Raw genomic sequence first — 25,790 nt, forward strand, 5'->3', positions numbered from 1 at the left:
AAGAACAACACTGAAGAGGAGATGGTTGAAACCCAGTTTATTAGACCAGAGGCATGCGTCACCCAGAGAGCCCCGCCTGCTCCTTCCTATCCGGTGGCACACTGCTTGGCCTTGCTACTGCTTCCCTGTGGGCAGTTCTGTTCTCTACACAATTCCTAGGAACCAAGAGTTCCCAAAGAGCCCCCAGCCTTACTCTCCAGCCCCAGGCCAATACACAGGTAACCTGCTCACGCCACAAGAGTCTGTCCTAGGGTTGCAACCAAGAGACAGCAGGCAGAAAAGGCCTAGGAATGGGTTGGGGCTCAGGCCCCCTCCCTTACTTAGGGGAACGGGAGGGAACGACCAGCCCAGCTTTCAACTCCAACTCTAGGTCTATCACTTCCCTCCCACTACAAAATGCCACCTCACTAGGAAAGCCTAGCGTGGGGCTTGGAGATGAGGTGAGGAGAGGGGGTTGGGCAGCCTGAGGAAGGAAAGGCAGCCAGTGACTGAGAGCCTCTCCTTCTGCTGGTCAGCATCCCACCACCCCTAACTGTGAGTCACCAACCCCCAGGTCTCTCTCATCGCTCCACATTCTGGCTGCCAGCTTGGGAGGAACTCCTCTTGCCTTGGTGTTCAGAGCAACCTTGTCTCCTGGGTAGGAGCTGGCTCTGTGAACAACCCCTTCTCCGGGAAGGCAGCAGTCAGCCAGGCAAAGGGCAGTGGGTAGGCAGAGCAGGGGCAGAAATGTTAAGGCTGCAGGGAGGGCAGAGGGTGCCCGGGTCAGAGGGGGTGAAGGTGGGGGGGGCGAGGCCAGAAAGAGGCAGAGCTTGTGATTCACAGCTTCCTTTATGTTGCCACCGAGACAGTGCGAAGGTTACAATGCGTGTGTCGTCTCCTTGTGCTTCTCAGAGGGATGTGTGTACACAGTACAAACACCAGGGGAGAGAGTCCAACTCTTTATACAGGCGAAGGCATTCAGAGACGGGGCCAGGGTGGACTGGGGTGGGCAAAGAGACACAGAGGGGGGCTTGGGGGTTGGTTCTCAGAGACAAGAAGGGATGGGGTGGAAACAGACAAGGCTGGGGGGAAAGTATATACAGAGATATAGCAATATAGAGTCTGTATCATATAGAAATAGAAAATGCAGATGAGGTTGTTGAGAAGCAAATGGAGTTGGGGAAGAGGACTGGGGGAGTTCCATAAGAAAATTTATGGATGCGGCCCTCTGCTGGGGCCCCTGGGGGAGTGACCAGTGAACTAGGCACCAGTGCCCCTCTCCCCGGGCTGGAAGCCAACCAGCGGGATCTGTTCTGGGAAGGTCAAGGGTGGGGCTGAGGGGCTGCCTCTTGGAATTTCTCTCCAACAGCTATGGTTCTGGGGTGAGGGTGAGATTGTAGGTATCAGGATGTGGCCTACAGCACCAGGGCCACACCCTGTCCCTATCTCTCCTTCTTGTGGGGAGGGGGATATCTCCTACCCAACCCCCCCTAAGAACTCCACATGTTGTGAGGGGATGGGACTGGGGTCTTAGTTCCTGCCCGAAACCCTTGGGGTTGGGGGAGGTCACTGGGCTGAGAGGGTTTCTTAAGGCTGGGGAAGCCCCCCACTAGCCCTCCCCCTCAAGTACATTCTCTGGTTTGGGCAAAATGAACAACCCCCACCCGCTTCCCCGGGACTCGACCCCCGCTGGGAGGGGCTTTGGTGACTGGAGGCAGCAATGCAGGCGGAGCCTCAGACAGGAGAGGAGAGGGTTCAGGCAAGGAGCTGGGGGAGGCAGCATGGGGCGGAGGGGGCGGCCTGAGGTCCCTTGCCCCGTCTCTCTTTTTAGTCTCTTTTAGATGAGTTTTGTTAAAAACAAAAAGAATGGGACTGAGGCCGGGAGAAGACTCCTTTCTCAGCACAGACAAGAGAAAAGGACAGCCTAGCAGGGGGAGGCTGCCCTGGGAGTTGGGGGTGAGTCCCCAGGGCAGATAGGGGCAACGGGTCCCCCTTGCTCTCCTGGTCCTCCCCATCTAGGCCTTTGGTTCATCGGCCTGCGGGCTCAGCAGGTAAAGTCTTCGAACGTGCCTCGGGCCGGATGGTGAGGTAGGATGTTGGCCGCGTACGTCATCCCGGCGGGATGGCCCCGGAGGCTCTCGCACGGGTTCTAAGGAAGGCACAGGGCACGGGCCGATCACCCAAAGGACCGCCGGGGGTGCTGGAGCTTGGGGCCAATGGGAGCCCGAGATGGGGCGCTGGGGGAGGGGTGGGGCCTTAGGCCACCCCTGGGGGTGCCCTCACGTGTCTCTTGACGTCATCTAGGCTGAGGGCCACGCCCTTGTCCGCGCTGCTCCTTTTCGCTTCCTTCTGGCACTTCCCTCGCCGGCACAGCTTGTGCTTGATGACCTGCACGGGTGGGGACAGGGTCGGGTGGGGACAGGGTGGGGTGGGCGGCCCGGGACCTCCCGAGGCCCCGCCCCGCGGCCCCGCCCCGCCCGCGGCCCCGCCCCCTCACCTCGTAGGCGTAGTCAAAGAGTTCCAGTACTGTCAGGATGCTGGCGCCGATGAACAGCCCCATCTGGCCCCCGATGTCACCTGCAGGCGGGCGGAGGGAGGTCGGTGAGGGGAGGACCTGGCAGGGCTCACCGGGTCAGGGACGGGCGTGGGGAGGTCGTCTGCGCCAGGGACTGACAACCTTCGCACAGAAGGAGCGCAAAGCCAGCTTCTGGCGGATTTCTGCTTTGTTTTTCCTTTGCCTACGTTTCTCTGCATGCTTCTACTTTTCTAGAATGAACCAACGGGTATTATTTTAGGAGGAAAAAATGCTAGTTTACAAAATATTGGAGCCCTCTCAAGGCTGGGCGGGATTTCAGGGGCCTGTGAAATAGTCCTCGCTGCTCCCCCAGTCCAGTTGCCCACAGGCTGACCTAAGAGCAAGCTCAGCCTCCTCTCCTTCCTCCCCACATAGGGATAGCAGGCTTTGGGGACAGGCACCTAATGGTGTCTGGGGGTGGGGAGGAGACAACATCATATGACAGGGCAGAGCACCCGCTTTGCGCAGTGGGAAGTCTGGCCACAGCCATGACCTGGGAGGGGGCCAGGTGCCCTCAGCCGCTCACCCAGGAGCCCTGCAATCTCATAGGCCTTCTTCTGTTCGATGGTCTCATAGTTGAGGACTTCAAAGAAAATGTCCAGCACCAGAATGTTCTCCCTGCAGCGGGGTGGTGGGGGGAGACTGGGTTCAAGAATCAAGTCATATATCGACCCCCTACTGGCAGCAGGCCTCTCTGAACCTCAGTTTCCACCGCTGTGACGTGGGGTGCTCACGGGAGATACCCGCTTTGCAGGGCTGTTAGATGCGATGCTACAGCACAAAGACGTGGTGCCCACTGGGACGTGTGAGGGATCCTTGATGCTGAGGTGAGGATGAGGATGAAGACAGAAGCAAGCAGGGAGAGGGCAAGGGAGAGAGGGGTCTTCCCCCCAGCTTCTGCCTCCTTCCCAGTATGCCCCCGCTGCTCTCCTCCACTTCCTCTTGCTGACTGCTCCCGCCCTGCCCCCCATCAATCCCCTCCAGCGCCCCAGCTGAAGGTCCCAGCTGGGCAACGTACTTACCCGATGTACTGCTCAGACTTGTTGAACTTCTTGGCCAGGTACTTGGCTGAGGCCTTGCTGGGGATCTTGACCATGGACAGCTCCTTGCCATAGCGGGTCAGGTTGCACGGCATTTCACACACGCAGTACTCCTGGTCCTTCTCCACCAGGAAGTCTGTGCCCCAGCCAGGCGGGAGGCGCCCCTTGAGTGGCACCCTTCTACCACCACCTTCCCAACAGCACAACCTGGCCTTTGCCCCAGGCCCCCTCCCCAACCCCCATCCCTTTTCCTTCCCTGTGCCCCACCATCATCCTCCCTCTCCCAGCTTATCCTTGATCCCCCTGCCCTCAGAGTAAACCGGCCCAGGTGCTGATCATGAGGGAGGGGGGAACCCCGCCCAGGTGACCCCACGAACCTTTGGGGGGGGTAGGCTTCTGGAGATGCTATGCCCAGCCTCGCCAAAGCAAACACGGGGGAGGGGGACGCTTGGTGGGAGGGAGGGGCCATCTGAAGACCACGTGCACCAGGCGGGCAGCACCTGCTCCTCCCCCTCCTCCCCACCAACCCCTGTCTGTTCCGGGCAGGGGCACTCACCCAGCGCGGGGTCTGCACACTCCTTGTACTGCTCTGGTGTGCAGTATGGGGCGTCCCCTACAGAGGAGAGAGAACAGCGGTGCACTCGGGGTGGAGGTGGATGAGATCTCTTGGCGGCTTAGCGATTACGAGTTGGGCTGCTAACCATAAAGTCAGCAGTTCAAAACCACCAGCGGATCCTTGGGAGGAAGATGGGCTTTGCGTTCTCATACTGAGTGATAGTCTTGGAAACTCACAGGGGACAGTTTTCCCCCTTTCTCTGGGGTCACTATTAGTGACAGTGAGGTTTCAGTGGTGGCAGTACCAAAAGCCTTGATGGTTGGAAGCTGGCAGAGGGTGATAGGTAGGACTAGCCGGCTCCCAGCTTTCCCTGGAGTTGATCCCGCCCCAGCCCCCATCCATCCCTCCTGGACCTTTCCCACCCTCCCTGCTACAGGCAATAATTGAGGTCAGAGCAAGATGGGCCAGATGGTCAGGCAAACGGGACCAGAGACTGGGTGGGGAGAACCAGCTGGCCTGACTTCCGGTGCCTGGCTTCCGGTCTGGGAGGAAGCTGATCAGCGCAGAGCGCTGTGAGCTGACCTGGCATGTGTACCATGCGGCAGTTGCAATTCTCCACCAGGTAGCGCGTCTCACAGTCAATGCGGCAGGCGGTGATGCTGTAGGAGTCGAAGAAATCCAAGTCCATGGTAACAGCTTTGCAGGTGCCCCAGGGCGGGGGCAGGTAGATGAGCTGCTGGGAGAGCCAGGGAGCTGGGTGTGTGTGTGAGGGGGGGACTGCTCCGAGAGTCACCTTGATGTGCTTCTCGGAGAAGACTCAGAGCTCTGGAGCCCTGCCCCTTCTCCCTCTCCAAGATCCCAAGGCCTCCTGGTCCATTCGTAGACCACCCATGTTGCTGACAAGCCAGGTGGCCTCCCCAGCCTATTCTCGAGCCCCTCCCATTTCTGACCGCCCACCCCACCCTCAAGGTACCTCCACCTCTACAGCCCCTGTGAGCCTCTCACCCGCTGCTCCTGGCAGGCCACGAAGGTCTGGAAGCCTGGAGCCACGCCAAAGCCCAGCTGATCGATAAAAGGAGGCTCATCCTGACTGTGGATCTGCACTTTGATGCCTGCCTCGAAAGAGGTCTCATCTGTGGGAATTCGGGAGGGTGAGAGGTGGGGGGCAGGCTCCGGGGAGATGCAGACTCTCTCGTCCCCCAAAGACATACTGCCTCAGAGACCCCCAGGGGCAGTTCCAGTCTGTCCTGTAGGGACATTGTGAGTCACAGTCGACTCAATGGCATGAGTTTTGAATCTCCTTCAGAGCTGGGCAGCCTATATTTCCTGGGAACAAGCACTGCAAACACTGGGTGGGGGTGGGGAGGTCTATAGGGTCCTAGTTCACCCTAGCCTCCTTCTGTGTCCAACAACACCCCGAGTCCTAGCCTAATCTGGAGTCTGTTGTACATCTGGGGGTTCACATTCTTTGTTGCAGATAGTCAATATCTCAGACTCTCTCCCTCCCTTTCCCCCTATCTCTCTCTCTTTCTTTCTCTCTCCCCCCCCTCCTCTCTCTCTCTGCCCCAAGGCACCTGTGACCAGACAGACAGCAGGCAGGCTGAGAAGAGAGGAGTTATTTATAGAGCTATTGGCCGCCACTGATGGAGAAGGATGGCTGGTTACCTTGGAGAGTAACTGAGCCAGGAAGGGGGAGCCAGAGAGCTGCGAGTGTGGATAGCAGGTAGGGTTGGAGACAGAAGTGGCAAGATGTAGGGAGGAAGAGAGGAGGGCCTGAGCTCTGCCTGCTGCAGTGCCCACAGTGGAGCCCAGGAGGGTCCTGGCTGAAGCTAGAGCCTCGAGCCACAAGAGAGGGGGTCCCTGAGGAGGATGACGTACCAGTCTCTCCCCACACGGGCAGGTACTCGTCCTGCTGAATGTCGAGCATGATCTCCAGCCCGTTGCCCGTCCCACCCTTCATGGTCTTCAGTCGTGGCCGCCCATCTCGGCCTGAGTTGAATGTGTAGCATTTTCCATACCTTGTGAAGACCTGTGTGTGAGGGGTGGGGGGTGGGGGTGCAGAGTGGAGAGCTTGAAGTCCTGCCAGCACTCCCTACCACGTAGCACCCCCACCCCAACCCCCAGCTACTAGAACCCTCAAACCCCTCCCCAAATGATTTTTCCTGTGTGCAGCACTGTCTCCACGTACCTCTTCTCCCCGATTCCCACCTCCTTGCAGGCCCCCTGATTCCCACCTCCTTGGCAGGCCCTGACTGATGTAAGCCCTGGAAACTGGCCCCTGTGCCTCAGTGCCTTCGCCAAGTGCAGAGCATCCCAGGGGTTTGGCCAGTGGGATGGGATACAAGGGTTGGGGAGAGGTTGAGGTTGGGGCTGACCCTGCTCTGCTGACAGATCAACAGATCCTGCCAGGAGGCTTTTCCTCCAAGGCATGCACAGCTGGAGGCAAAGGTAACCATTTCCCGTTGCTGCCAGTGCCTCAGCCTCCCTGTTCAAGTCTTTCCATGGAACTAGCTGAGAGCTGAGTGTGGAGCCCTGGTGGTGTAGTGCTGATGTGTTGGGTTGCTAACCGTAAGATCAGCAGTTCAAAACCAGGGTCCTCTGAGGGAGAAAGACTAGGCTTACCACCTCCGAAAAGAATTACCATCTGAGAAACTCACAGGGGCAGTTTTACCCTGTCCTATAGGATTACTAGGAGTTGGCAAGGACTGGACGGCAGTGAGTTATCTGAGGGCCAGCTTTCCCCTTGCAGGGACCCTGACACACATGCCTCCTTTCCCAAGAACCTATCATTTCTGGACTCCTGCTCCCCCCTTGGACCCTTCCCCACAGGCCCAAGCTCAGGGGACCTCCTCAGGCATCTCACCTCCCCTCTTCGCCTGGAATTTACTCCATGTCCTCTTACCCCAGAGCTACTCCCCAAGCAAGCTCTGCCTTCTGGTCCCCTGCAGCCTCTACCCCTGATGTTCAGCCTCTACCCCTGATTGTCCCACAGTCAATGGAGCCCCGAAACCGACCCAGGTGCCAGGCCATGAACCAGCCCCGAGCTCCAGCACCATTTCAAGCAGCACTTGGGTCTGACCCACCCCCGACTAGCACATGTGCCCAGAGGGAGGGACTGAGGCTTTGAGGGATCCCCAGCCTTGGGGCAGCCTTCTCATCACTCTCTGGCCCCATGCCCCCCACCCTACCCCGTGCATCCCATCCACAGTCCTGCCACCGCGCCACCCAGAGAAACTATGGATGGATGCTCCGAGGTCTGGTCGCCACAGCTTCCCACCGTGTCCCAAGTTCCCACAGACAGAGTGTATGAGTGGGGGGCCTGGACACAAGGTGAGTTCAGACACAGCCCAGAGAACCAGAGCCAGTTTCAGGGGAGGCCCAAGGAAGTGGGGTGAGCAAGGGGCAACTAGGAAATAGGCTTTGCCCCTCCCCCTGCTAGAGCAGCATCTTTCCCCCCGCCCCCGCCCCTGCCCCCCCCTGACTAGAAATATCCTAGTCTCCCCCATTTTGTGAGTCAAGTCCAGAGATGAGCTTGAGAGATGACTCGGAGGTCTTCAACTGCCTGGACCCACGACCAGGTCTCATGGCGCCCAGCCACAGGCTCCAGGCTGCCCCACCCCTCCCCCAGCTTTGCACCTCCCCTGGGACATGGGTGGTGAAAACCCTGGGGAGCTTTAATAGAGGGCTGTGCTCAGGAACGGAGGTTTGCTGCTGCCACCTGATGGCTGTGGGTGAGAAGTGTCAGCTCTACTGGGGCCCCAGTGTAGCCAGCCTGGGGGAGGTAGTGGGAGAAGAATCTAGGGGAGTCCTGTTGTCCTCCTCAGACAGGCACTCGATCAAACACACACACACACACACACACACACACACACACACCGGGGGACAGGGAGCCTGGGGGAGTCCACACAAGAAGAATCAGTAAGGATGGGCGCCCTATTGTGGGAGCTGCCACCAGCCATGCCAACAAGGGGTGGAGTGGGGGATAGGTGGGGCTGCCCCCCTGCTGCCCTGCCCTCCCTGCCACTGACCAGATGGCACCCACCCAGGTCCAATCCATGGGGAAGTAGCTAAGTAGCTAATGGCTAGTCTGGCGTGTACACCTCCCAAACAGATCAGAGGTTGAGTCAGAGGCAAGCAAGGCCCCTGCCCCCCCCCCCCCCGGGAGTCTGAGCGGTCTGGAGAGGGGCAGGAGCAGCTGGGGAGAGTCAGGGATTCCCGAAGGCACCAGCCAGAAGCGGCTAACTACTAACCAGCACAGAGGCATCTCCAAGGTCCAGTTGAGAGGGCAGCGCTGAGGTGCACCTGAGCCTGGCAGTCTAGCCCCTGTGGCTCCTGGGCCAGCTGTGTCCCCAGTCCCCTAGGAGGAGCCATGGTGGGCACCCTTGGGTGCTGTGTGGGACATGGGCCCCCCCACTCACCACCGAGAAGTTGTGAGGGCCACAGGGCCCCCCGCAGTAGGAACAATAGAGCAGCATGTCCTCCAGCCGGTGGCAGGAGCGGTTGTAGAATCGGTGCAGGTTAAAGGGCTCCCCCGAGAAGGCCTCGGGCCCTGGGGGGGCAAGGGGCACCCCAGGGTCATCACTTTCGTCCAGCCCCAGCATGGGGGCCAGGTAGAGCAGGTCAGGGTAGCTGAGCTGAGACAGCCGCACGGTGTTGGTGTTGCACAGGGTGACCGCTGGGAAGGCTAGCTCCGTGGTGGCCACCTCATCCAGCAGCGTCACGTGCGGGTAGCTGAGGTAATAAGCAACGCGGTCGCCTACCTGGATGAGGAAGGCACCCAGTGCCAGGACAAAGGCCACCGCCCACAGGGCCTGCCTCAGCCCTGGACCCCCCTCCACAAAGACATGGCTGGCACCGTGGAGGGTGCAGCTGTTGGCGAAAGCCACCAAGTCCACAGGCAGCGCCCCCTCGCTGGCTGCTTCCTTTGCCACCTCTTTGTCCTTCTCCTCGTCTTCCTCCTCTTCAGACCCCCAGTTATCCTGATGCTGCTGCTGGCGGGGACCCCAAACATCTCCCAAGGGCCCTGGGGCCTCCTCTCCAGAGGAGAAGGATAGAGAACAGAAGATCTGGATGGGCATCTTCTCCTAGGGAAGGGGTGAGGGTCTGGAGAAAGGGAAGGGGTCCCAGGCAGGCCGTGTCTGCGGGGTCCCTGCGTCCGGCTGGCCGTCCTTCCTCACCTGGGCCTTGGCTAGCAATGTGGCCGGCCAGCCAGCTGGGGCGGGGCATGGAGAGGAGGCCCAGAGCCCTGCCAGCAAGGGCGGGCTGCTGGCTACTGAATAATTGATGCAGAGAGAGAGGGAGGCTGCTGGGAGGAGGGGGCCCAGAGCCCCTTCCCTGGCCCAGGCTCCAGCAGGACAGCCAGGGCTGAGCACAGAATGGAAAACCTGGAGGCCAGAGGGGTCTAGTATAGGCTTCCGTGCCCATTCCCAGGGTGCCCTCCCACCCCAAACATCCTCACTGCCCCCATTCGTTCCCTCCCCCCAACCCCAGGGACCCCCTGACTCTCCTGACCCAGTTAGCCCTCTGGGTGATCCAGAGCCCCCTATTACCTTGCAGGCACTCTCTCAGATCCCCTGACCCATGACCCCCAACTATTTCATTAGCCTGACTCTCCTGTGGGTCATTTACCCTGTAGTCCCCCTCTGATGGTCTCAGTGACCCCAGCCAATTCCCATCCAATCACCTTCCAGATCCCAGTTGATTTTCCCTCAGACCCCAACTCCCCTGTAATTGACTCTCCATCGGGGACTAGCCAGTCCATGATACCCACATGCCCCCCTCCTCCCTCCTCTGACCCCCAGCTCTCTGCTGCAGCTCTGCTGCATCCTCCTTTCCCTTCCCCCATGCTGCGCTGCACTTAGGTCATCTCCCTCCTTGGCGACTCCCCCCCCCCCCCGCCCTGTCTATGGCTTGTGGGGCGGCCCAGGTCCATTAACAGAGGTTTCTCGCTGACCACAGACCCATTTATGGCCTGTTCCCGGCACTAGGGGGAGGGCCTCCTCAGTCTCCTCTCTTTCCGCTGAAAAGCTTCCTGGCAGCTTCCCACTGCCGCTCAGGACCTGCTCACCTGTACCCCAACAGTCCAGGGGAAGGGTTCGAGGAATTCTCCCCCAGTGTGGGGAAGAAGCTGACATTGGAGAAGAAGAGATTGGCGGGGGGGGGGGGGGGGCGGCGGGGACGTTAGGTCAGGTGAGGAATTCTGGGACTCAATCGAGGGTCACCCCAAACCCTCAGCCTCACTGCCCCCCACCCCCTAGGTCTTGAAGCTTCCTCCACTCCTAATTTTCCTCCCTGCCAACCCAGGCCCCCTGGCTCTGATTACTCAGGGTCACTGGTTGAGGAACTTGAACCACCAGCCAAGTCTCCAGGGCTGAGAAGGTGACCTAAGTCAGGGTGGGGGAGGTAAAATGGCTTAACCCTTCCTCTGCAGGGCCAGAGCAGGGGTCAGGTGGCTGGACAGGCAGGTCCCCTGAGGTTTCTTCATTCCTCTCCTGCCCCACAGCCCTATAGGGTCCCTCTCCTGCCCAAAGTTCCCACACACCCTCCCTCGTGCCTCCAGGTACACACAGAGCCCCCGGAGGGTGCTGGGGTGGCAGGGAAGGCACCCGGTTATAATAGAACGGGCCAAGTTAGGGCCATCTCTCTTTGCCACCAGGGACACAGAGGCCCCAGAAGAAGATCCGGAGAGCCGGTTCTCCCCAAGCCTGCCCACACTCACCCCACACTGGCCTCCGGGGCTCTTACCCTCTCCCAACTGCTCTGTCCCCCTAGTCCCTACCCCCATGTCCCCCCACCCTCCAGCCCATACCTTGCATTCTTCTGCTCTAAGACCTTCTTCACTGGCAGGGCCTCCAGATAAGACTCAAAGCCCCAGGAGACCCTGTGAGCTGAAAGCCCTTCCTCTCTAGTCCCTCCCCCCAATCGACCCCCAATGCAGAGTCTGGCCACCAAGCCCTTCGCCCCAAACACATAACTGGTCCACACCACCTGCAAAACACCTGTTCTGCTTCCCAAGACCCTATCCCCCTATAACTTCCTCCAAGAAACCTTCCCTGACCCTGATGGGCATAGTGAGTGCCCACCCAGGGGAAAGACTGCCCCTGGGTTCAGTCTGGTTCAGAGCCCTTTACTCGTGGCTAGTGAGTGGCCAGGAGCTCTGTGAGGGCCGGGGCAGGAATAACAGAAAGAGTAAGAGTCTGAGGCCATACGGAGCAACAGGGACAGTGGGCGACCAGGCCCTGGTGGCTGGCAATAGATCAGTCAGAATGGAGGCATGCCCTCCCGTGGTGACCAGAGACAAGGCCCTGCAGAGACAGCTTCCCCACCCACTCCTGCTGTGTTCTCCCTTGTTTCCCAGCCTATGAGCATTGTCTTCCCTACCAGACCTTAGATTTCCAGAGGGCAGGGCACACCTCTTGTACATCTCCCCGGACACGTTCTAGAAGGATGTTCCAGCCTGCAAACCCAAGCTGAGGCTTGATGTGCAGAGCCGGTGGCGGCCTTTGCATTCTGCACCCACTAGAGGGCACTGCCACTGGAGGAGCTGTTAGCCTACCAGAGGTCCCCATGGGACAGGAAGGGAAGCACCCACTTGGAGAATGGTGAATTTGGTAACGTGAAGACCTCCCTGCACACCTACACATCCCTACCCAGACACACAGCCTTTTGAAGGTACACAACAACGTTGGAACTTGTGCCCTCCTCCACCTTCACCCCTCCAACGATCACCCCCATCTCAACTCCAGTGGACACAGTTTTCACAGTCATGGGGAGACAAGGATGTGCCCGGCAGCACACACCCCGCCCCCAAGCACACACAGCGGACCCCATAGAACTCCCTTCTGCTCTGACCCTGCTGTCCAGGAGGGAGCCCTACTCCATGTCACTTCCCACCTAGTACTTCTTGCTCTATCCCAGGGCTCCCTACGCTTCTTCCCGAACCCCACCCATTCATTCATTCAGCATCCATGGAAGGGCTGCACCCAGTGGAACGGGCCGATAGGAGTAAGTTCACTCCCCCCCCCACCTCCTCCCAGTGGAGGACCCAGAAGCACCAAGAGTGAACAGTGGGGCAGGAATTCGGTCACTCGTCCCCCCTGCCCCCCGTCCCTTGCTTTCGTGTACCCCTCAAGTGTTTGCTGAGTGGGTGCTAGGAACCCCATGGAGGACAAACGGGGGGCCAGACCCTGCCAGACTGGTGTTGACAGTCTAAATGGGGGACCCACACATCACAAAAATAAAGCGCTTCATTACAAATGCTGATAAGCAAGCACCAATGAATACAGCAACGTACTGTGCTTTCGTGGAGAGTCCGCTGAGGCAGGCGTGCTTGAATTGCAGTCTAAAGAACGAGCAGAAGTAGCTTGGCAAAGACCTGTGTGTGCGTGTGGCAGGGAGGGGACACTCCCAACTGAGAACAGAATCCATGCAAAGGCCCTGAGGCAAGGTGGTGAGGGCAGGCGGGCCCTGCACCATGCAGCAGGCCCTCAGAGGCCACGGGATGGGACGGTGAAAGCAGAGGGCCACTCTACTGAGTGGTGGATGGGCCAGAAAAGCAGGGGCTTCCCAGGAGGCCTGTTGAGAAGCCACCGCCACTGCCGGGGCCCAGCTGACCATGGGGTGGTTGAGTGAGAGTGGAGAGGTAGTTAGGAGGTAGAGCGGAGAGGTCCTGTCAGCTGGACGGTCCATTTGCGGATGGGTGGGAGGTAGCTCACCAGCTCAGGCACACCGGCGCAGGACAGGACTCATTTGGGAGCTAAGATCATGCCCACGCTGGATCTGAGGAGCCCTGAGATGTCCAAGTGGGGATGTAAAGTGAGGAATTGGCTATTGGGACCGATGCTAAGAGGAGAGAGCTGGGCTGAGACATAAGTTTGGCAGTTGTCGGTGTGTAGACGGTAATTGAAGTCGTGAGTGAAGCTGTGGCTGCCCAAGAATAGGCGATCAAGTTAAAGAGCCGAAGGAGAGAGCGAGGAGGCCCTGAGTCGGCAGTATCCCTGAAGCTCGACAACCCTGCCCTCTGACTTAGCCAGAGCACCTACTTGCACACACGAGAAGGTTCCTAGTAGCTTTACTGGCCTACTCTAGGAGCCACATAATGTCTAGGACAGTGGTTCTCAACCTGTGGGTTGTGACCCCTTGGGGGCGTGGGGGGGTTGAATGATCCTTTCACAGGAGTCACCTGATTCCTGACTACTGTTAGGAATGACAGCGATGAAGTAGCAATGAAAATAATGTTATGGTTGGGGGTCACCACCACAGGAGGAACTGTATGAAGGGTGGCGGCATTAGGAAGGCTGAGAACCAGTGGTCTAGAAGAAATGGTAAACTGTGGCATATCCAAACAATGACCAACCGTGCAGCATTGAAAGAGAACCAACTACCGCTACAAACAACCGTGTGGCTGAATTCCACAGACTTAGAGGACCTCTGGTGGTGGTGTGGTTACATGTTGGGCTGCTAACCACAAGGTCTGCAGTTCAAAACCACCAGCTGTTCTGAGGGAGAAAGACGAGGCTTTCTACTCCCGTAAAGAGTTACAGTCTTAGAAAGCCCTAGGGACGGTTCAACCTTGTCACTATGAGTTGGCCTGGACTAATGACAGTGAGTTTAGCTTTTTCAGCACAACTAAAAGAAGAGAGACACAGCCTGAGTTAGTGGTGAACTCTCGGGGGAGCTGTATTGGCCCAAAAGGAACCTAAGTAAGGTGACCAGATGTCCCACTTTTGGCGGGACAGTCCTGATTTTTAACAATTTTTCCCGCGTCCTGCGGCATTAAAAAAAAAATCCCAGTTTTTGGAAAGAAAGCATGACAAGCTAGGGTATACGGTTTTTTGCTGCCATGTGGCTATTTTGTCAGGACATGAGTTTTATCAATGGTGTCCCGCTTTACCAATGTTAAAATCTGGTCACCTTAAATGGGGTGCTGACGACATACTGTATCCCTATGCCAACTGTAAAACATACCCCAATGAACCTCTGACATGGTGAGACACACCAATGTCAAGACACAGACCAATCGTAAGAATTCCTTGAGCTTCAGAAGATTGGAAAGGAGGAGGAAAACTTGGAGTGGGCCCTTGAGTCGTGCCAACACTTCATGGCCGAGTAGGAGGCAGTGGACTGGCAGCGAGGGAGAAAGAGTAGGGCCCAAAGCAGGAGGAAGCCGGGATGAGTGTGACTGTCGGAAAGATAGTTGTTGAAGGGAGAGGCACCAGGCAGCCACCGGAATGCTACTAAGAGATCATGGATAAAAACGGTTCGCTGGATTTGATCACACAAATTTAGGGTCACTAAATCCCTTTGCTGTCAACCTGTTGGAGACAGCTGGGGGGTGGCGGGGGGAGGCAGCCTGGAGTAGAGTAGAGCTCGGGAGAGATAAAGAGAGACAGAGGTATCCCTCCCTCAGGAGAACTTGAGATGATAAGATGGGAGAGTGTGGGCGCTGGAGGGTGAGGTGGGGTTGAGAGAGGTGTGACTGTGACTCTTTATCGTAGCTCCAAACTTGATACATAGTACACCCCCCCAAAAAAAATAACCTGTTACCATCCATTGATTCCAACCGTGTCCCAGAGTAGGCTGACATCCAGGTCACAACAACGGTGGTCATGGAAGCCAACCATAACGACCATCTCTGTGGCCGAGGATCACCTGGCCTTTTTCCCCATGGTGCCTCGAGGCGGTTTTGAACTGCGGGCCTTTCAGGTGGCAGTGGCGCACAGACCATTCGCAGTGCCAGGGGTCCTCCATACGTGATAAGTACTCCCAGATGTCAGCTGTCATAATCGTCACGTATTTTAAGAATCGTAACTTGCAAAACCCACCGCAATTGCTTCGATTCTGACTCCGAGCCAGCCTATGCAGGGTTTTGGAGACAGCAAGTCTTAATGGGAGCAGACAGCCTCATTGTGCTCCAGTGGAGCAGCTGCTGGGCTTGAACTGGCCACCTTGAGGTTGGCAGCCCACTGTTACCCCACAGCGCCACAAGGGCTCCTTAAAACATTCCCGGGCCAGTGGGAAGGTTCTACCTGGGAGGGAACAACTGATGAGAACAGGAAGAAACATACTCTTGAAGGAAAGTTCCTAAAAAAGTGGAAGGGGACGGAATGGACAGACCTCGGATGAGCTTGTGTCCTAGATAAGAAGGACAGTGCCCCTGGGTTTGCTTCTCAGAAGAGGGAGAGCTAGTCTGAAGCTTTCTATTTCTATTTCCCCTGCAAAGGGGGCTGCGAGGGAATGGGGGCGGGGGTGGGACCTGGGGAAGGTGGCTGGTGTCGGAGGGGAGGAGAGCGGTCTGAAGTGGTCACTGGGGAGAAGATGCTGATGGGAAAGAAACGCATGGGCGGGAGCGGGGGCGGGGGGGTGGCCAGTGCAGCTGCCACTGTGGAGTGCTGCTGCTCTTGCAGTCTGTGCCGGTGCCCAGCCTGGGGTGCGTCCTTCCAAGGCTGGGGCTGACTGGGGGCAGCCGGTGCCATGCCATGGCAGACAAGTCAAGAGGCTCCCTGTGCTCAGGCTGGGGACAGGACCCGTGGGCTCCTCTGCTCCTCGTCTTGACCTGCCTCGCCACAGAGCACGATGGGCAGCTGGGAAGCCCAGGACATCCTTTCCCTGACACATGCTCTTGCCCCCACAGCCACACACAGAGAAGCTGCACTTAGCATCTCTGAAGCCCGTCACTGTCTCCTGTGTGACCTCAGGTACGGCACATCATCTCTCGGAGCCTCAGTTTCCTCAGCAAGGAAGACACCGACACCCTTCTGTCCCCGGGGGGTCGGGGATGACTGGAAGACAGTGTCTGGAGAAAGCTTCAGTGACCACGATGGTCCCTGTGCCACTTGGGCCTCTGCACGAGCCCCAGTCCCAGGCTAACCTGCAGATACGCTGTCGCCCACGGCCATGTGCACCCACACACTTCCACTCCACACCTTCACCTCCACCCACAATCGCCCCCCCCGCGTGCACACACACGCACACACACACACACACACACACGCTCACACAGTGAGCTTGTCTGCCAGCAGGCTGCGGTGGCTGTTGTCCCTGTCAAGGCCACTGCAGGAGCCTCTCTCCCAGGGATGCTCCCGGGCAGGCATGCTGATGCCACACGTCAGCTAGAGACACCCAATGCCCAGCACCACCGCCCAAACCCCTAGGCCCTCAGGACTGCCAGCCACATGGAAGTGTGTGTGCATGTGTGCCCATGTGTGCGACAAAGTGAAGGGTGGGAAAGACTTATCTTTCCAAGAACTGGTGCCACCAGAGAAGGGTCTCAGCGTGCCTTAGCAGTGGCCTTGGACATCTGCAGAGGTGGAGGCCCTGTCCTTAGGGTTTCCCAAGGGATCCTCCCCTCAGGGCGAGTACACAGTCATCTTGTGCTCACTTTCAGATTTTCCATCAGGCAGATGTGGCCTGACACAATTAAACACCCCCTCCTCCCCGCCCCCCCTGCCAGCCATCATACACCCGGACAAGCATGGGCTTGGCCAGAGAACCCTAGAGAGGGTCTCCTGCCTGGAGGTGGAAGGAGGGGCTGGCCTTTGATAAAGAATCATTTAACGGTGTGCTTAGCAACCTGCCCTCCGCTACCTACTCCCCACCCCCAACAACTGCAAAATAGAACGTTGAAACTAGACACTGAGAAATTGAGCCAGTCAGAACGTTGCCCAAAGAGAGCCCAGGGGTCCTCGTGCCCCAACTCCATCCTCTGAGACACAGAACACAGCTCCACAGCCTAACCTTCCTGGAACTGGAACCAGGTACCGAGTCTGGGACCTTTGCCTTCCAGGATCTCCACCCATGGTCCTGAGGACCGGGAAGTCTGCCTCTCAGCCAGAGCCAAGGCTCCTGGACAGGTGACACCAGGAAAGGTAGGATGATGAATCGTGCTGGAGAGAAGAGGCCTGGATCACCAGCTTGGGGGTCGGGGGCAGGGGGGGGGGTCTTCGGGAAGACGCTAGCATATTCTAGAAAATGGGTTATCTAAAGACTGAAGTGGGTTGGGGGAGATGAGAAGGAAATTCAGAACCGCACTTAGGATGAAAGGTCCTCTGGTGGCGTAGTGGTTACACGTCGGGCTGTTAACCTGGAGGTTGGCAGTTCAAAACCAACAGCCATTCAGAGGGAGAAAGACGGGGCTTTCTACTCCCATCAAGAAGTGGGGACTCAGAAACTGCTGTGTCCTGTAGGGTCACTGTAAGTCAGCATTGAGTCGACATCGACTTGATGGCAGGGAGCTTGGCCTGGTTTCCTCATCTCCACCAGTGAGTCCTTTGCTGGGGAGCCCCATCATGCCTTTCTCAAGCACCCTCATTCCTCCCAGCTCTGGGCCTCCCTGGAGGCTGCCCAGAACTCTCAGCTCCCCGAGGGCAGGCCCAGCCCTACTCACTCTGGCACCCCCGCACCAGGCACAGGGCCAGGCACTGAGATGTGGTCCTGTCTGTTCCAGGAATGGATCTAGTTGGAGCTCGATAAGGGGAGGCTCAACCTCAGCCCCTCCTTCCTAAGAGCCCATCTCCTTCACCACTACCCCCAGGGCTGAAACGGTTCTCCGGGCAATGGAAACCCCATTACAGGCCAGTTCTGTCCACAACCCCTCCGCACAGCTTGCCCTCTGCTTCCTGACCCACTCACGGAGCTGCGAGGCCTGCCCAGGCCAGACTTCCACAAAGGCCCAAAGCTTGGAAGCCATCCTCCCTCTCTCACCCCTCCGTTCCTCCGGCTCTGCCCCCAGAGACACTTACATCAATTCCCTATTACTTTAGCCAATGGGCCAGGAGAGCAATTAGCTCTGAGCAGCCTCTTAGCCTGGGAGAGAGGTGTAGCCAGGAGTGGCAGGGACAGGGAGGGAAGAGGGGAAGCAAAGTTACCGAAAAGATGTGTGTACATGTTTGTGGGAGAGGGAGACCCCAACCATGGGTCCCCTGGGCCCCAGCAACTGGCTCTGTCTGCTTCCCAGTTCCCTGCCCCCAACCTCAGCCTCTCCCTGGGGCAGGATGAGAGATGGGCAGGGTAAGGCAGGAGGGCATCCAAGCAGGCCAAGGGAGCTCCCTCCTCTAAAGGGAATCTCTTTCACTTCAGTCTCTCTTACCCCTCTGAGGTCTGGGGAGTGCCCTGCTCTCCCTGACACAGGACACCAGCCTCGGGGGGCTGGCCCAGGACCCTTTGTGCTTTCTGGACAAGCTTCCCCTCGCAGGGCTCCCACTCCCTGCCTAGCTGGGGAGGCCCCTGCTGGGGTCTCCTTGCCTGTGGGCGGAAATGAAGGGGTGAGCAGACCCTGGATGAGGACACCCTCATGCTGGGACCCCCACTCTCTGCCTCTACTTGGTGTCAGATGACCTCTCTATCCCTTTCCCTCTAGGTCCCAGGATCACCCACACTCACCTCTCCTGTCAGCAGTTCACCTCCCAAGGGGGCCAGGAGACAGGGCAGAAATATTACGTCCAAGGGGGACTTCTGTGCCCGGAGGCCTCAGTCCTCTTCCACTCTGGGTCTTTCCTGTTCCCCAGTCCAAGGCCTGTAGGCCCTCCCTGGATTCTTGTCCCCTATCTGAGAGATTGTCCCCAAATTCTGAGAGCTACTCTCTCCACGGGACCCCCAGCCCCTGATGTCCGTTCTCTGCCCTGTCTTGCCTCCTCGCCAGGGTCCAGACAGCAGCTCCTACCTCATTCTCCCCAAAGCAAAGGCTCAGGGGCTCATCTGGAGGAGGGCCGTGGCAGAGGGCAGGCTGGGCGACCATCTGTCAGCCCCCTCCCCTCGGTGCTGCTCAGCATTCCAGCCACATCTGCTGCTCCCACTGCCAGGGACTGATAAGGTGCAGCTGGAGGCTGGCACCAGCTGCGACTGTGCTCACTCCCTCGGCCCCCCGCCCAGACAGCTGCGTCCCTAGCCCTCCTCCAGGGAACCCCCTGCCTAACCTTGGTCTGGCTGGCCTCAAGGTGGGAGTGGGAGAGAGGGGCCTAGGACCCTGTTGCCCTGGAAACCGAGCATCCCACTGGGAAGGGAGATGACCACGGAAGAGGGGGGTCTGCAGCTTGGTTGGATGGGCTTTTGGTTGCTTAGAGGGCGACCTACCCAGCTGGGCTGCTGTGGGGATACTCCCCTGCTTCAGCCCCCAAAGGACTGTGAAACCAGTTCCTCTCAGATTTAGCAGAGGTTCCTCACATCCAAGCCCTCTGCCCAAAGCAGACTCAGACACATGGGGGCAGGAAAGGGGTGGACCCTGGTCAAATAGTCTGTGAGCGTGTGGCCATGTCCTGTGGGGAGCGGGATTCAGAAACACCTCCCTGCCCTGCAGACCCCAGTTGGGAAACCTTGAGGTCCTGAGGAGCCTAAGCCACCCGGGCCTCCAGCTACAACTTCTCTGCCCTGGAAGGGCGTCATTGTTGTTTGGATGGGTAGTGTCCTTGGGAATCTATGGAAGAGTCTGGGTGCGCATGAGCACTCTGTCTGGCAAACACTTTCAGAGAGAGTGTGGACCCCGTTATGAACATCTGCTCTCCAGACTGTACCAGACTGCCATGAAGTGCTCCCTGTCTGTGCCGCCTCTGCCCAGGGGCTAGACACACATCCCTAGCTAGCACACACCTGGATGCAGCAGAAGAAGGCCAAGGGATAAGAGAGTCTGAGACTAATGATGAGACCAAGGAGAGGAGAGAAGCAGGCAGTACCAGGCAGGAAGAATCTGAGCCCACGAAGACGGGGAAGCCAACCCTTCCTTCTGCACTGAGATATCAGACAAGGGCTCACATCTGGAACACACCGCTGGTGGGTGTGGTAGAGTCCTTGAAATGGAAGGGGCTGGGCCAGGGAGGTCAACTAGAGAGGGCGGAGGGGGAGGGAGAAGATAGGTCTAACCAGATTCAGGGGCAAGTCTCTGACATGGACTGAGAATCCGGGGAAACCTGCTCTTCTCTGACAGCTGGGAGCTGAACAGAGCCACAGTGGAGCCTGCAGGGCGCTAGCTCATGTGGCTCCTCATCTTTCCACCCACAAGCACAAGGAAGAACTCAGATAACTTCAGAGCATTGTGAAGTAATCTTATCTCCACCTGGCTACTTAGCCTTGTCCTCTCAGACAACACGGGCCAATCACATTTCAGTATCTCCATCACCACAAACGGAACCCGCCTTCGTGTTAACCCTTTGCAGTTCCTCTGGACATAGTAGCCGCACAGAGAACACTTTATGGATTATTGTATAGACTAATCCCGAGCACGCCGCAGAAGCAGGGACGGCAAGACTTCACCTTACATACTGCAGACATAACATCAAGACAGATGTGTGTCTGGAGAAGGAGAAGGTCAGCGAAGAAAGAGGGAGATCTGTCATTAGGGATGGATTAACCCTAGGGGGGTTGCAGCACTGGGCTCAGGCACAGCAAGGACCAGGAGGACAGACAGCGCAGGATCAGGCCTTGCTGTGTTCTGTTGTGTGGGGTCTCTGTGAGTCGAAACCGACTAGACAGCACTTAGCAACAAGCATCACTGTCCTCACTCTTATGTCTCAGCTCTCTCTTAGGCAGAGTCAAGCAATTCCCTCCCTCCCCTAACACACACACACACACACACACACACACACACACCCCTACCATGATACACCGCCACCACCACCCCCCCCACACACACACAGAAGGAGGTATGCTTGGGACGGGCCGTGGAGGGCTTTCACCTCCACCTGCACCTATAGTTCTACTATCCTTGGGAGCATGGCTGGTGAATTCAGGAGCCTGCCGGGGTGAAGAAGGACAAGATGTGAAGGAATTATGCTTGCCTCTGAGCTAGCCTCCCCCATCTTCCTGGCTTGGAAAGCTGGTGGCCCTGTCACCTCTGTCCAGTAGGACTGGCCAAGGCCCATGAAACAGGGCTGCCCGTGAAGCAGGGCTTCAGGAGATTGGGAACTCCCCTGCAATCACAGCAGGAAGCACCAGACAGGGGCAAGCCAGTTTGGAAGGGAATGAGCAGGGAGAGGAGGGAGAACCTGAGAGTGGAGAGTTGGGAGTAGGGGTGGGATTGGAGGGAGGGGGGGAGAGCCCTGGAGGCTGGGTTTTGGAAAAGCAATGGAAGCTGACAAATTAAGCCCAGGGAGGGAAACCGCACTACCAATGAAAAGGTTCACACTGCCCGGGGCCTCACCAAGACGGAATTCTAATACTGACTCTCGCTTGCTAACACCCTTTGGGAACTTGGGCAGCTCCCCCAAACTCTGTCTGGGACAGAACATTTATAAAATGGGGGGAATAGGGCAGATTCTGCCTCACTCTCAGACTCATCTATGGGCTGGAGAGCGGGCCTGGCAATCATTCGGAGTTACAATGTCTCCCTCCCCTGTGTGGTTATTCATGCGCAGCTCCAGCTCACATCTCCTTCCGGCAGAGGTTGCCTGACTCTTAGCCCTCCTTCCTGGGAATCTGTGGGTCTTGCCCAGTGTCACCTGACACATCAGATGCCAAGGTAGGCTCCTCGTCACCCTCCCTGGTCTGTTCACTTTGAGGCACCCCCATCTGTGGGGCCTGGGTGTGAGTGGGACACCTCCACCTTAAGAAGCGACAGGCGCCTCCTGCTCAGTTCAACTATGACTGTGCAGCCTGCACCATCTTCATCCTAGGGCCTGCCTCTGGGGCTCTTGATGGCGAGGGGTGTGTGCGCGTGTGTGTATGTGTGTGTGTGTGTGCAGAGCCTAAGTAAACTCTGTGTGTGTGTACACACGAGAAGGTGGGTCAGTACAGAAAGAACTACTGTCTATTTAAGAGGGAGCTCTTCATTTCCCTCCTGTTTCCCAGTGTTTCTGGTGCTTTGTATATTCAGTTCACCGGGGGTCCTGTTAAAATGCAGATTCTGCTTCAGTAAGACTGAGGATGGGGGAACTCTCAAAAACTCAGTGCTTACTCATAGCATCCCTGTTAGAGACCCTGCGGTTTTAACTGGAGAGTAGAAAGCCCCGCCTTTCTCCTTCTGAGCAGCTGGTGGTTTCAAACTACTGACCACATGCATCGCAGCCCAGCTTGTAATCACTGTACCACCAGGACTCCTATAAGGACTGAGATAGTAGTAGGGGAAAAATCTTTTCTTACAGGCTCCCTGACCCAGTGCTGATGCTTCAGGTCCCCAGGCCTCAGATAATACACCCTTACCTCCAGCTCTGGCACCCGTGGCTCAGAAGGCAAGACTTGTGAGGGATGCATGTGTGTGTGTGTGTGCTGTAAACTCGGTTCCTGCCATTATGGATGCAAAGCTGAGGTCAGGCATGCTCACTGAGCAAACGTGCCCCTGTGCAGGGCAATGTCTTTTTCTGTCTGAAGGGAGACACAGGGTTTCCTCCTCTCCCCCTCCTCCAAGGACTAGGCTGGTGCCTGGTCTATACCAGGGCACTCACTCACCACCTTGAAGTCTTCAGCGCTGCAAACTTCCCCCCGGAAATGGCAGGAGAGCAGCATGTCACGAATGTCGTGTCCCGCACGGTCATAGAACTCGCGCATGTTGAAGGGTTTGGGCTTGAAGCTGCGGAAGTTGGCCTTGTCCTGCAGTATCTCCAGCTGCTTCTCGTCGGCCATCTGTGTGTCCGGAATCTCATACCTGCAGCCCAGGGTGAGCAGTGCACAGCTCAGCATGACTGCTGGTTCCTGCCACCTTGTGGCCTCTAGCATCCCATGCCTACCTGGGGATGGGTGGTGACAGGCAGGGGTAGGGGCGGGGGCGGGGGGAGGCTGGGTTAAAGCATCTCTCCTGAGGGTAGGGGAGTCAGGCCTGGGCTTGGTCGAGGAAAGAGAACTGGACAAGTCCAGGGACCTGCCATCTGGGGTCTGAGAAAATAAGAGTCTCTTCATCGGCTGCTGAGCATCTTAGCACAGGGGCGAGAAGGTAGGAGGAATGGGCAGAGAGAAGGGTTCCACTTTAAAGATGGTCTGTCCCCTCCTCCCTCCCAATCCCTGGAATGAGGAGCCCTTCAAAACACAGTGGCTGGGGAGGGAACACAAATGGCACTCCAGAGAGGGTGAGGACGTCTGTCTCTCAGCTCAGGCCAGGGAAGGGGCAGAGCTACTGGGACTGCTCAGAGATCTGGTAGCAGGGTCCCAACTCTTTCAGGGTGGCTGCTGGGTTTGGGGAGGGCTGGAGGCAGAGTTGGCTGGAATCTCTGATGGGTTAGGCAAGAAGTACATTGGATGGGTGTCTGGGAGGGGCAGGGGGCAGGCATGCAAGTCCAGGGGCGGAGCTGTTGGGAGCAGCCCACCTGTTGTTGAGCAGGGCCAGCAGCTCGCCTGCATGGTACAGGTCATTCTTGGAGACTTGGCTAAAGCGGAATTCGTTGAGGTTGCACAGTGTGACGGCAGGGAAGGTGAGCTGAGAGGCGGCCACCTCGTCGAGCTTGGTGACGTGGTGGTAGTGGAAGTAGTACTGCACCCGCTCTGTGCACACGCAGAGCAGCACGGCCAGGGAACCCAGGAAGCACAGGGCCCACAGTGCCCGCTTCAGAGACAGCCGCTCATAGGAGAAGATGTGGGCCAGGCCGTGCAGCGTGGAGCTGCTGGCGAAGGCCTGGATGCTCACAGGCTGGAGGCCACCCACCTCCTCCTCCTCGGCCTTCAGCTCCATCCTGGCCAAGGAAATCCTGGGTGGGTGGGGGCAGGCAATGAGGGGAGTCTGTCACTGCCACCGCCCCCCCACTGCCCCCCCCAAGAGGCCCCTCAGAATGCATCCAGAATCCCAGCCTGTGGGGCAGGACTGCCTTGCTGGGTGCTTCCAGAGGTGGTAACCGAGGGACACACTCCCAGGCCGGGCTCTTTCCTGATGCAGGCGCCTGCTAAGAGGTGGGAGCCAGATCAGGCTAAGATCATCCTCTGCCAGAGCAGAGGAGAGAGGGAAGTCCCGATGTTCCCACAGGCGGGCAGGCACAGGAGTTCCCTCCAGATGTGGGGTTACCCTGGGACAGGCATGTCCACCCATCCTGGAGAGAAAAACTCCCCGAGGGGCGGAACGTGGGGTCAAGAGCACTTGATCAAGGATGTTGGTCTGGGGTTGGACTCCCCTCCATTAACTAAACCTGGGCCCAAACCCTCCCCCCACCCCCACTCCAAGGAGGTGAGGGGCATCTGGGGAGGGGTCCAGGCTGGGTCCTCACCTGCGGGCGCCTCCAGTCCTCATGTTGGCGCAGGCTGTGTGTGTGTGTTTTGGGGCGGGGGCCTGGGCTGGGGGTGTGAGGGGAGAACAGTCTGAGGTGGACCGAATGGGGTGGGGGTGGGGGGCGGTTCCCTACGAGAGCGAGCTGTCCCCGCCCCGGACGCAGCCTCCCCCCACTGTCCAGCTTCTCGTCGCAGCCTGGTCCCCGGCTCGGCCCGGCCCCCGCCCCCCCGCCCCAGCCACCGCGCCGCCCCAGCAGCTGGGGGACGCGACAAGGGAGGAGAGACCCAGCCGGGGTGGCTGCGGAGCCCAGCGGCCAAATGCAGGGGCGTCGGAGACCCACCTGAGGGGGCTTTGGGGAGCGGCGAGCGGCGGCGGCGGCGGCGGGTCCTGGGGCTCGGGCTCAGCGCCGAGCCGCTGAGGGGCTCATGGCCGGGAACTGGAGCGGCGGCCGCCGCGGCACGCCGCGCAGAGCCCTGCGGGAAGCGGCCCGCCCGGCCCGGCTGGTCTCGGCTCCGGCGTCCGCGCGCGCTCGCCCGCTGGCCTCGGCTGCGTCCGCCCGCCGGCTCGGCGCGGCGCGGCGCGAGGTGCGCGGTGCTCTCAGCCCCGGGATCTGCAGGGATCCATCGTCCGGCCGGGAGGCGGCGGGCGGGGGAGGGGACAGGGTGCGCGTGCGCGCCTACGAGTGTCTGCGAGGGTGTCTCTGGGCCGGGGTGCGCGCGGGGGGCCCCCGGACCGGGAGCGGAACTGAGGGATGCCCCCGCCCGCGCGCCCCTTCCTCCCGGCCGCTCTCGGCCTCTCTGCCTCCCTGCGATCCCGGGTCCGTCCCACGTCCCTGCCTCTCAGGCCCTCCAGCGTGTGTGTGTGTGTGTGTGTGTGTGTGTGTGACTGTGGTGTGTGTGTGTGTGTGTGTGTGTGTGTGTGTGTGTGTGTGTGCGCGCGCGTGCGGGAAGGGAGGGTGTCTGCCCCCAGCATCCCCCTCCCCGCGCTGTCTCCTTCGGATCGATGCTCCTGCCTCTTAGCTGCTGCTTCCTTTGGTCACACACACACACACACACACACACACACACGCTTCCAGTCACACTTGACTGGTTTGAGCACTTGCCCGTGTGGAGACACACGCACGCGCGCGCACACACACGGGAGACCAGAGGCCACACACACACACACACACACACACACACACAGGCAGACACTGGTTTACCTGTTCTGTTCGTATTCCTGTGCACACTAACTTGGCACACGCACACAGACACTTCTACCTAAACCTCATCCTTGTAACCCTAGGTCTCCCTGGTGGGGGTGGGCGTGTTTGCAGACCCTCTACCCCAAGTCTCTACGGAAGGAGAAGTAGCCAGAGGTCAAAGGGAATTTGCACCCAAGTGGGGAGATGCTGCTGGGAGGGAAAGATTCTCAGGGGAGCTGGCCTCAGGGATGGAGCAGGAGGCTGGAGTACTGAACCTCCACTGGGGGGCTGCTCCCTGGTGCTCTCCGGCTCCTTCCCTCCCTCTCCTTGGAGAGGTCTGGGGG

The 25,790-nt window shown here is 58.6% G+C and overlaps 1 protein-coding gene across 3 annotated transcripts; it reads right to left on the reverse strand.

The window, feature by feature from the left end:
* Window positions 1-94: 94 nt before the first annotated feature.
* Window positions 95-23,735, reverse strand: ASIC1 (acid sensing ion channel subunit 1). 3 transcript variants are annotated; one of them, XM_075552975.1, is made up of 11 exons: window positions 23,374-23,735; window positions 22,523-22,718; window positions 6,029-6,179; window positions 5,156-5,283; window positions 4,733-4,883; window positions 4,151-4,207; window positions 3,577-3,730; window positions 3,081-3,172; window positions 2,477-2,556; window positions 2,263-2,367; window positions 95-2,128 (listed from the first exon to the last, which is right to left on the reverse strand). In XM_075552975.1, the coding sequence occupies exons 1-11, from the start codon at window positions 23,733-23,735 to the stop codon at window positions 2,024-2,026; spliced, it is 1,581 nt and encodes a 526-aa protein (XP_075409090.1). In that variant the 3' UTR covers window positions 95-2,023. The 3 variants fall into 3 exon arrangements, with proteins under 3 accessions (XP_075409090.1, XP_075409089.1, XP_075409091.1); XM_075552974.1 differs by lacking the exons at window positions 22,523-22,718; window positions 23,374-23,735 and adding an exon at window positions 8,569-9,228; XM_075552976.1 differs by lacking the exons at window positions 22,523-22,718; window positions 23,374-23,735 and having other exon boundaries at window positions 4,733-4,886; window positions 6,029-6,110.
* Between the last annotated feature and the right edge of the window lie 2,055 nt (window positions 23,736-25,790).

The sequence above is a fragment of the Tenrec ecaudatus genome, chromosome 6, assembly GCF_050624435.1.
Source record: "Tenrec ecaudatus isolate mTenEca1 chromosome 6, mTenEca1.hap1, whole genome shotgun sequence".
Taxonomy (NCBI): domain Eukaryota; kingdom Metazoa; phylum Chordata; class Mammalia; order Afrosoricida; family Tenrecidae; genus Tenrec; species Tenrec ecaudatus.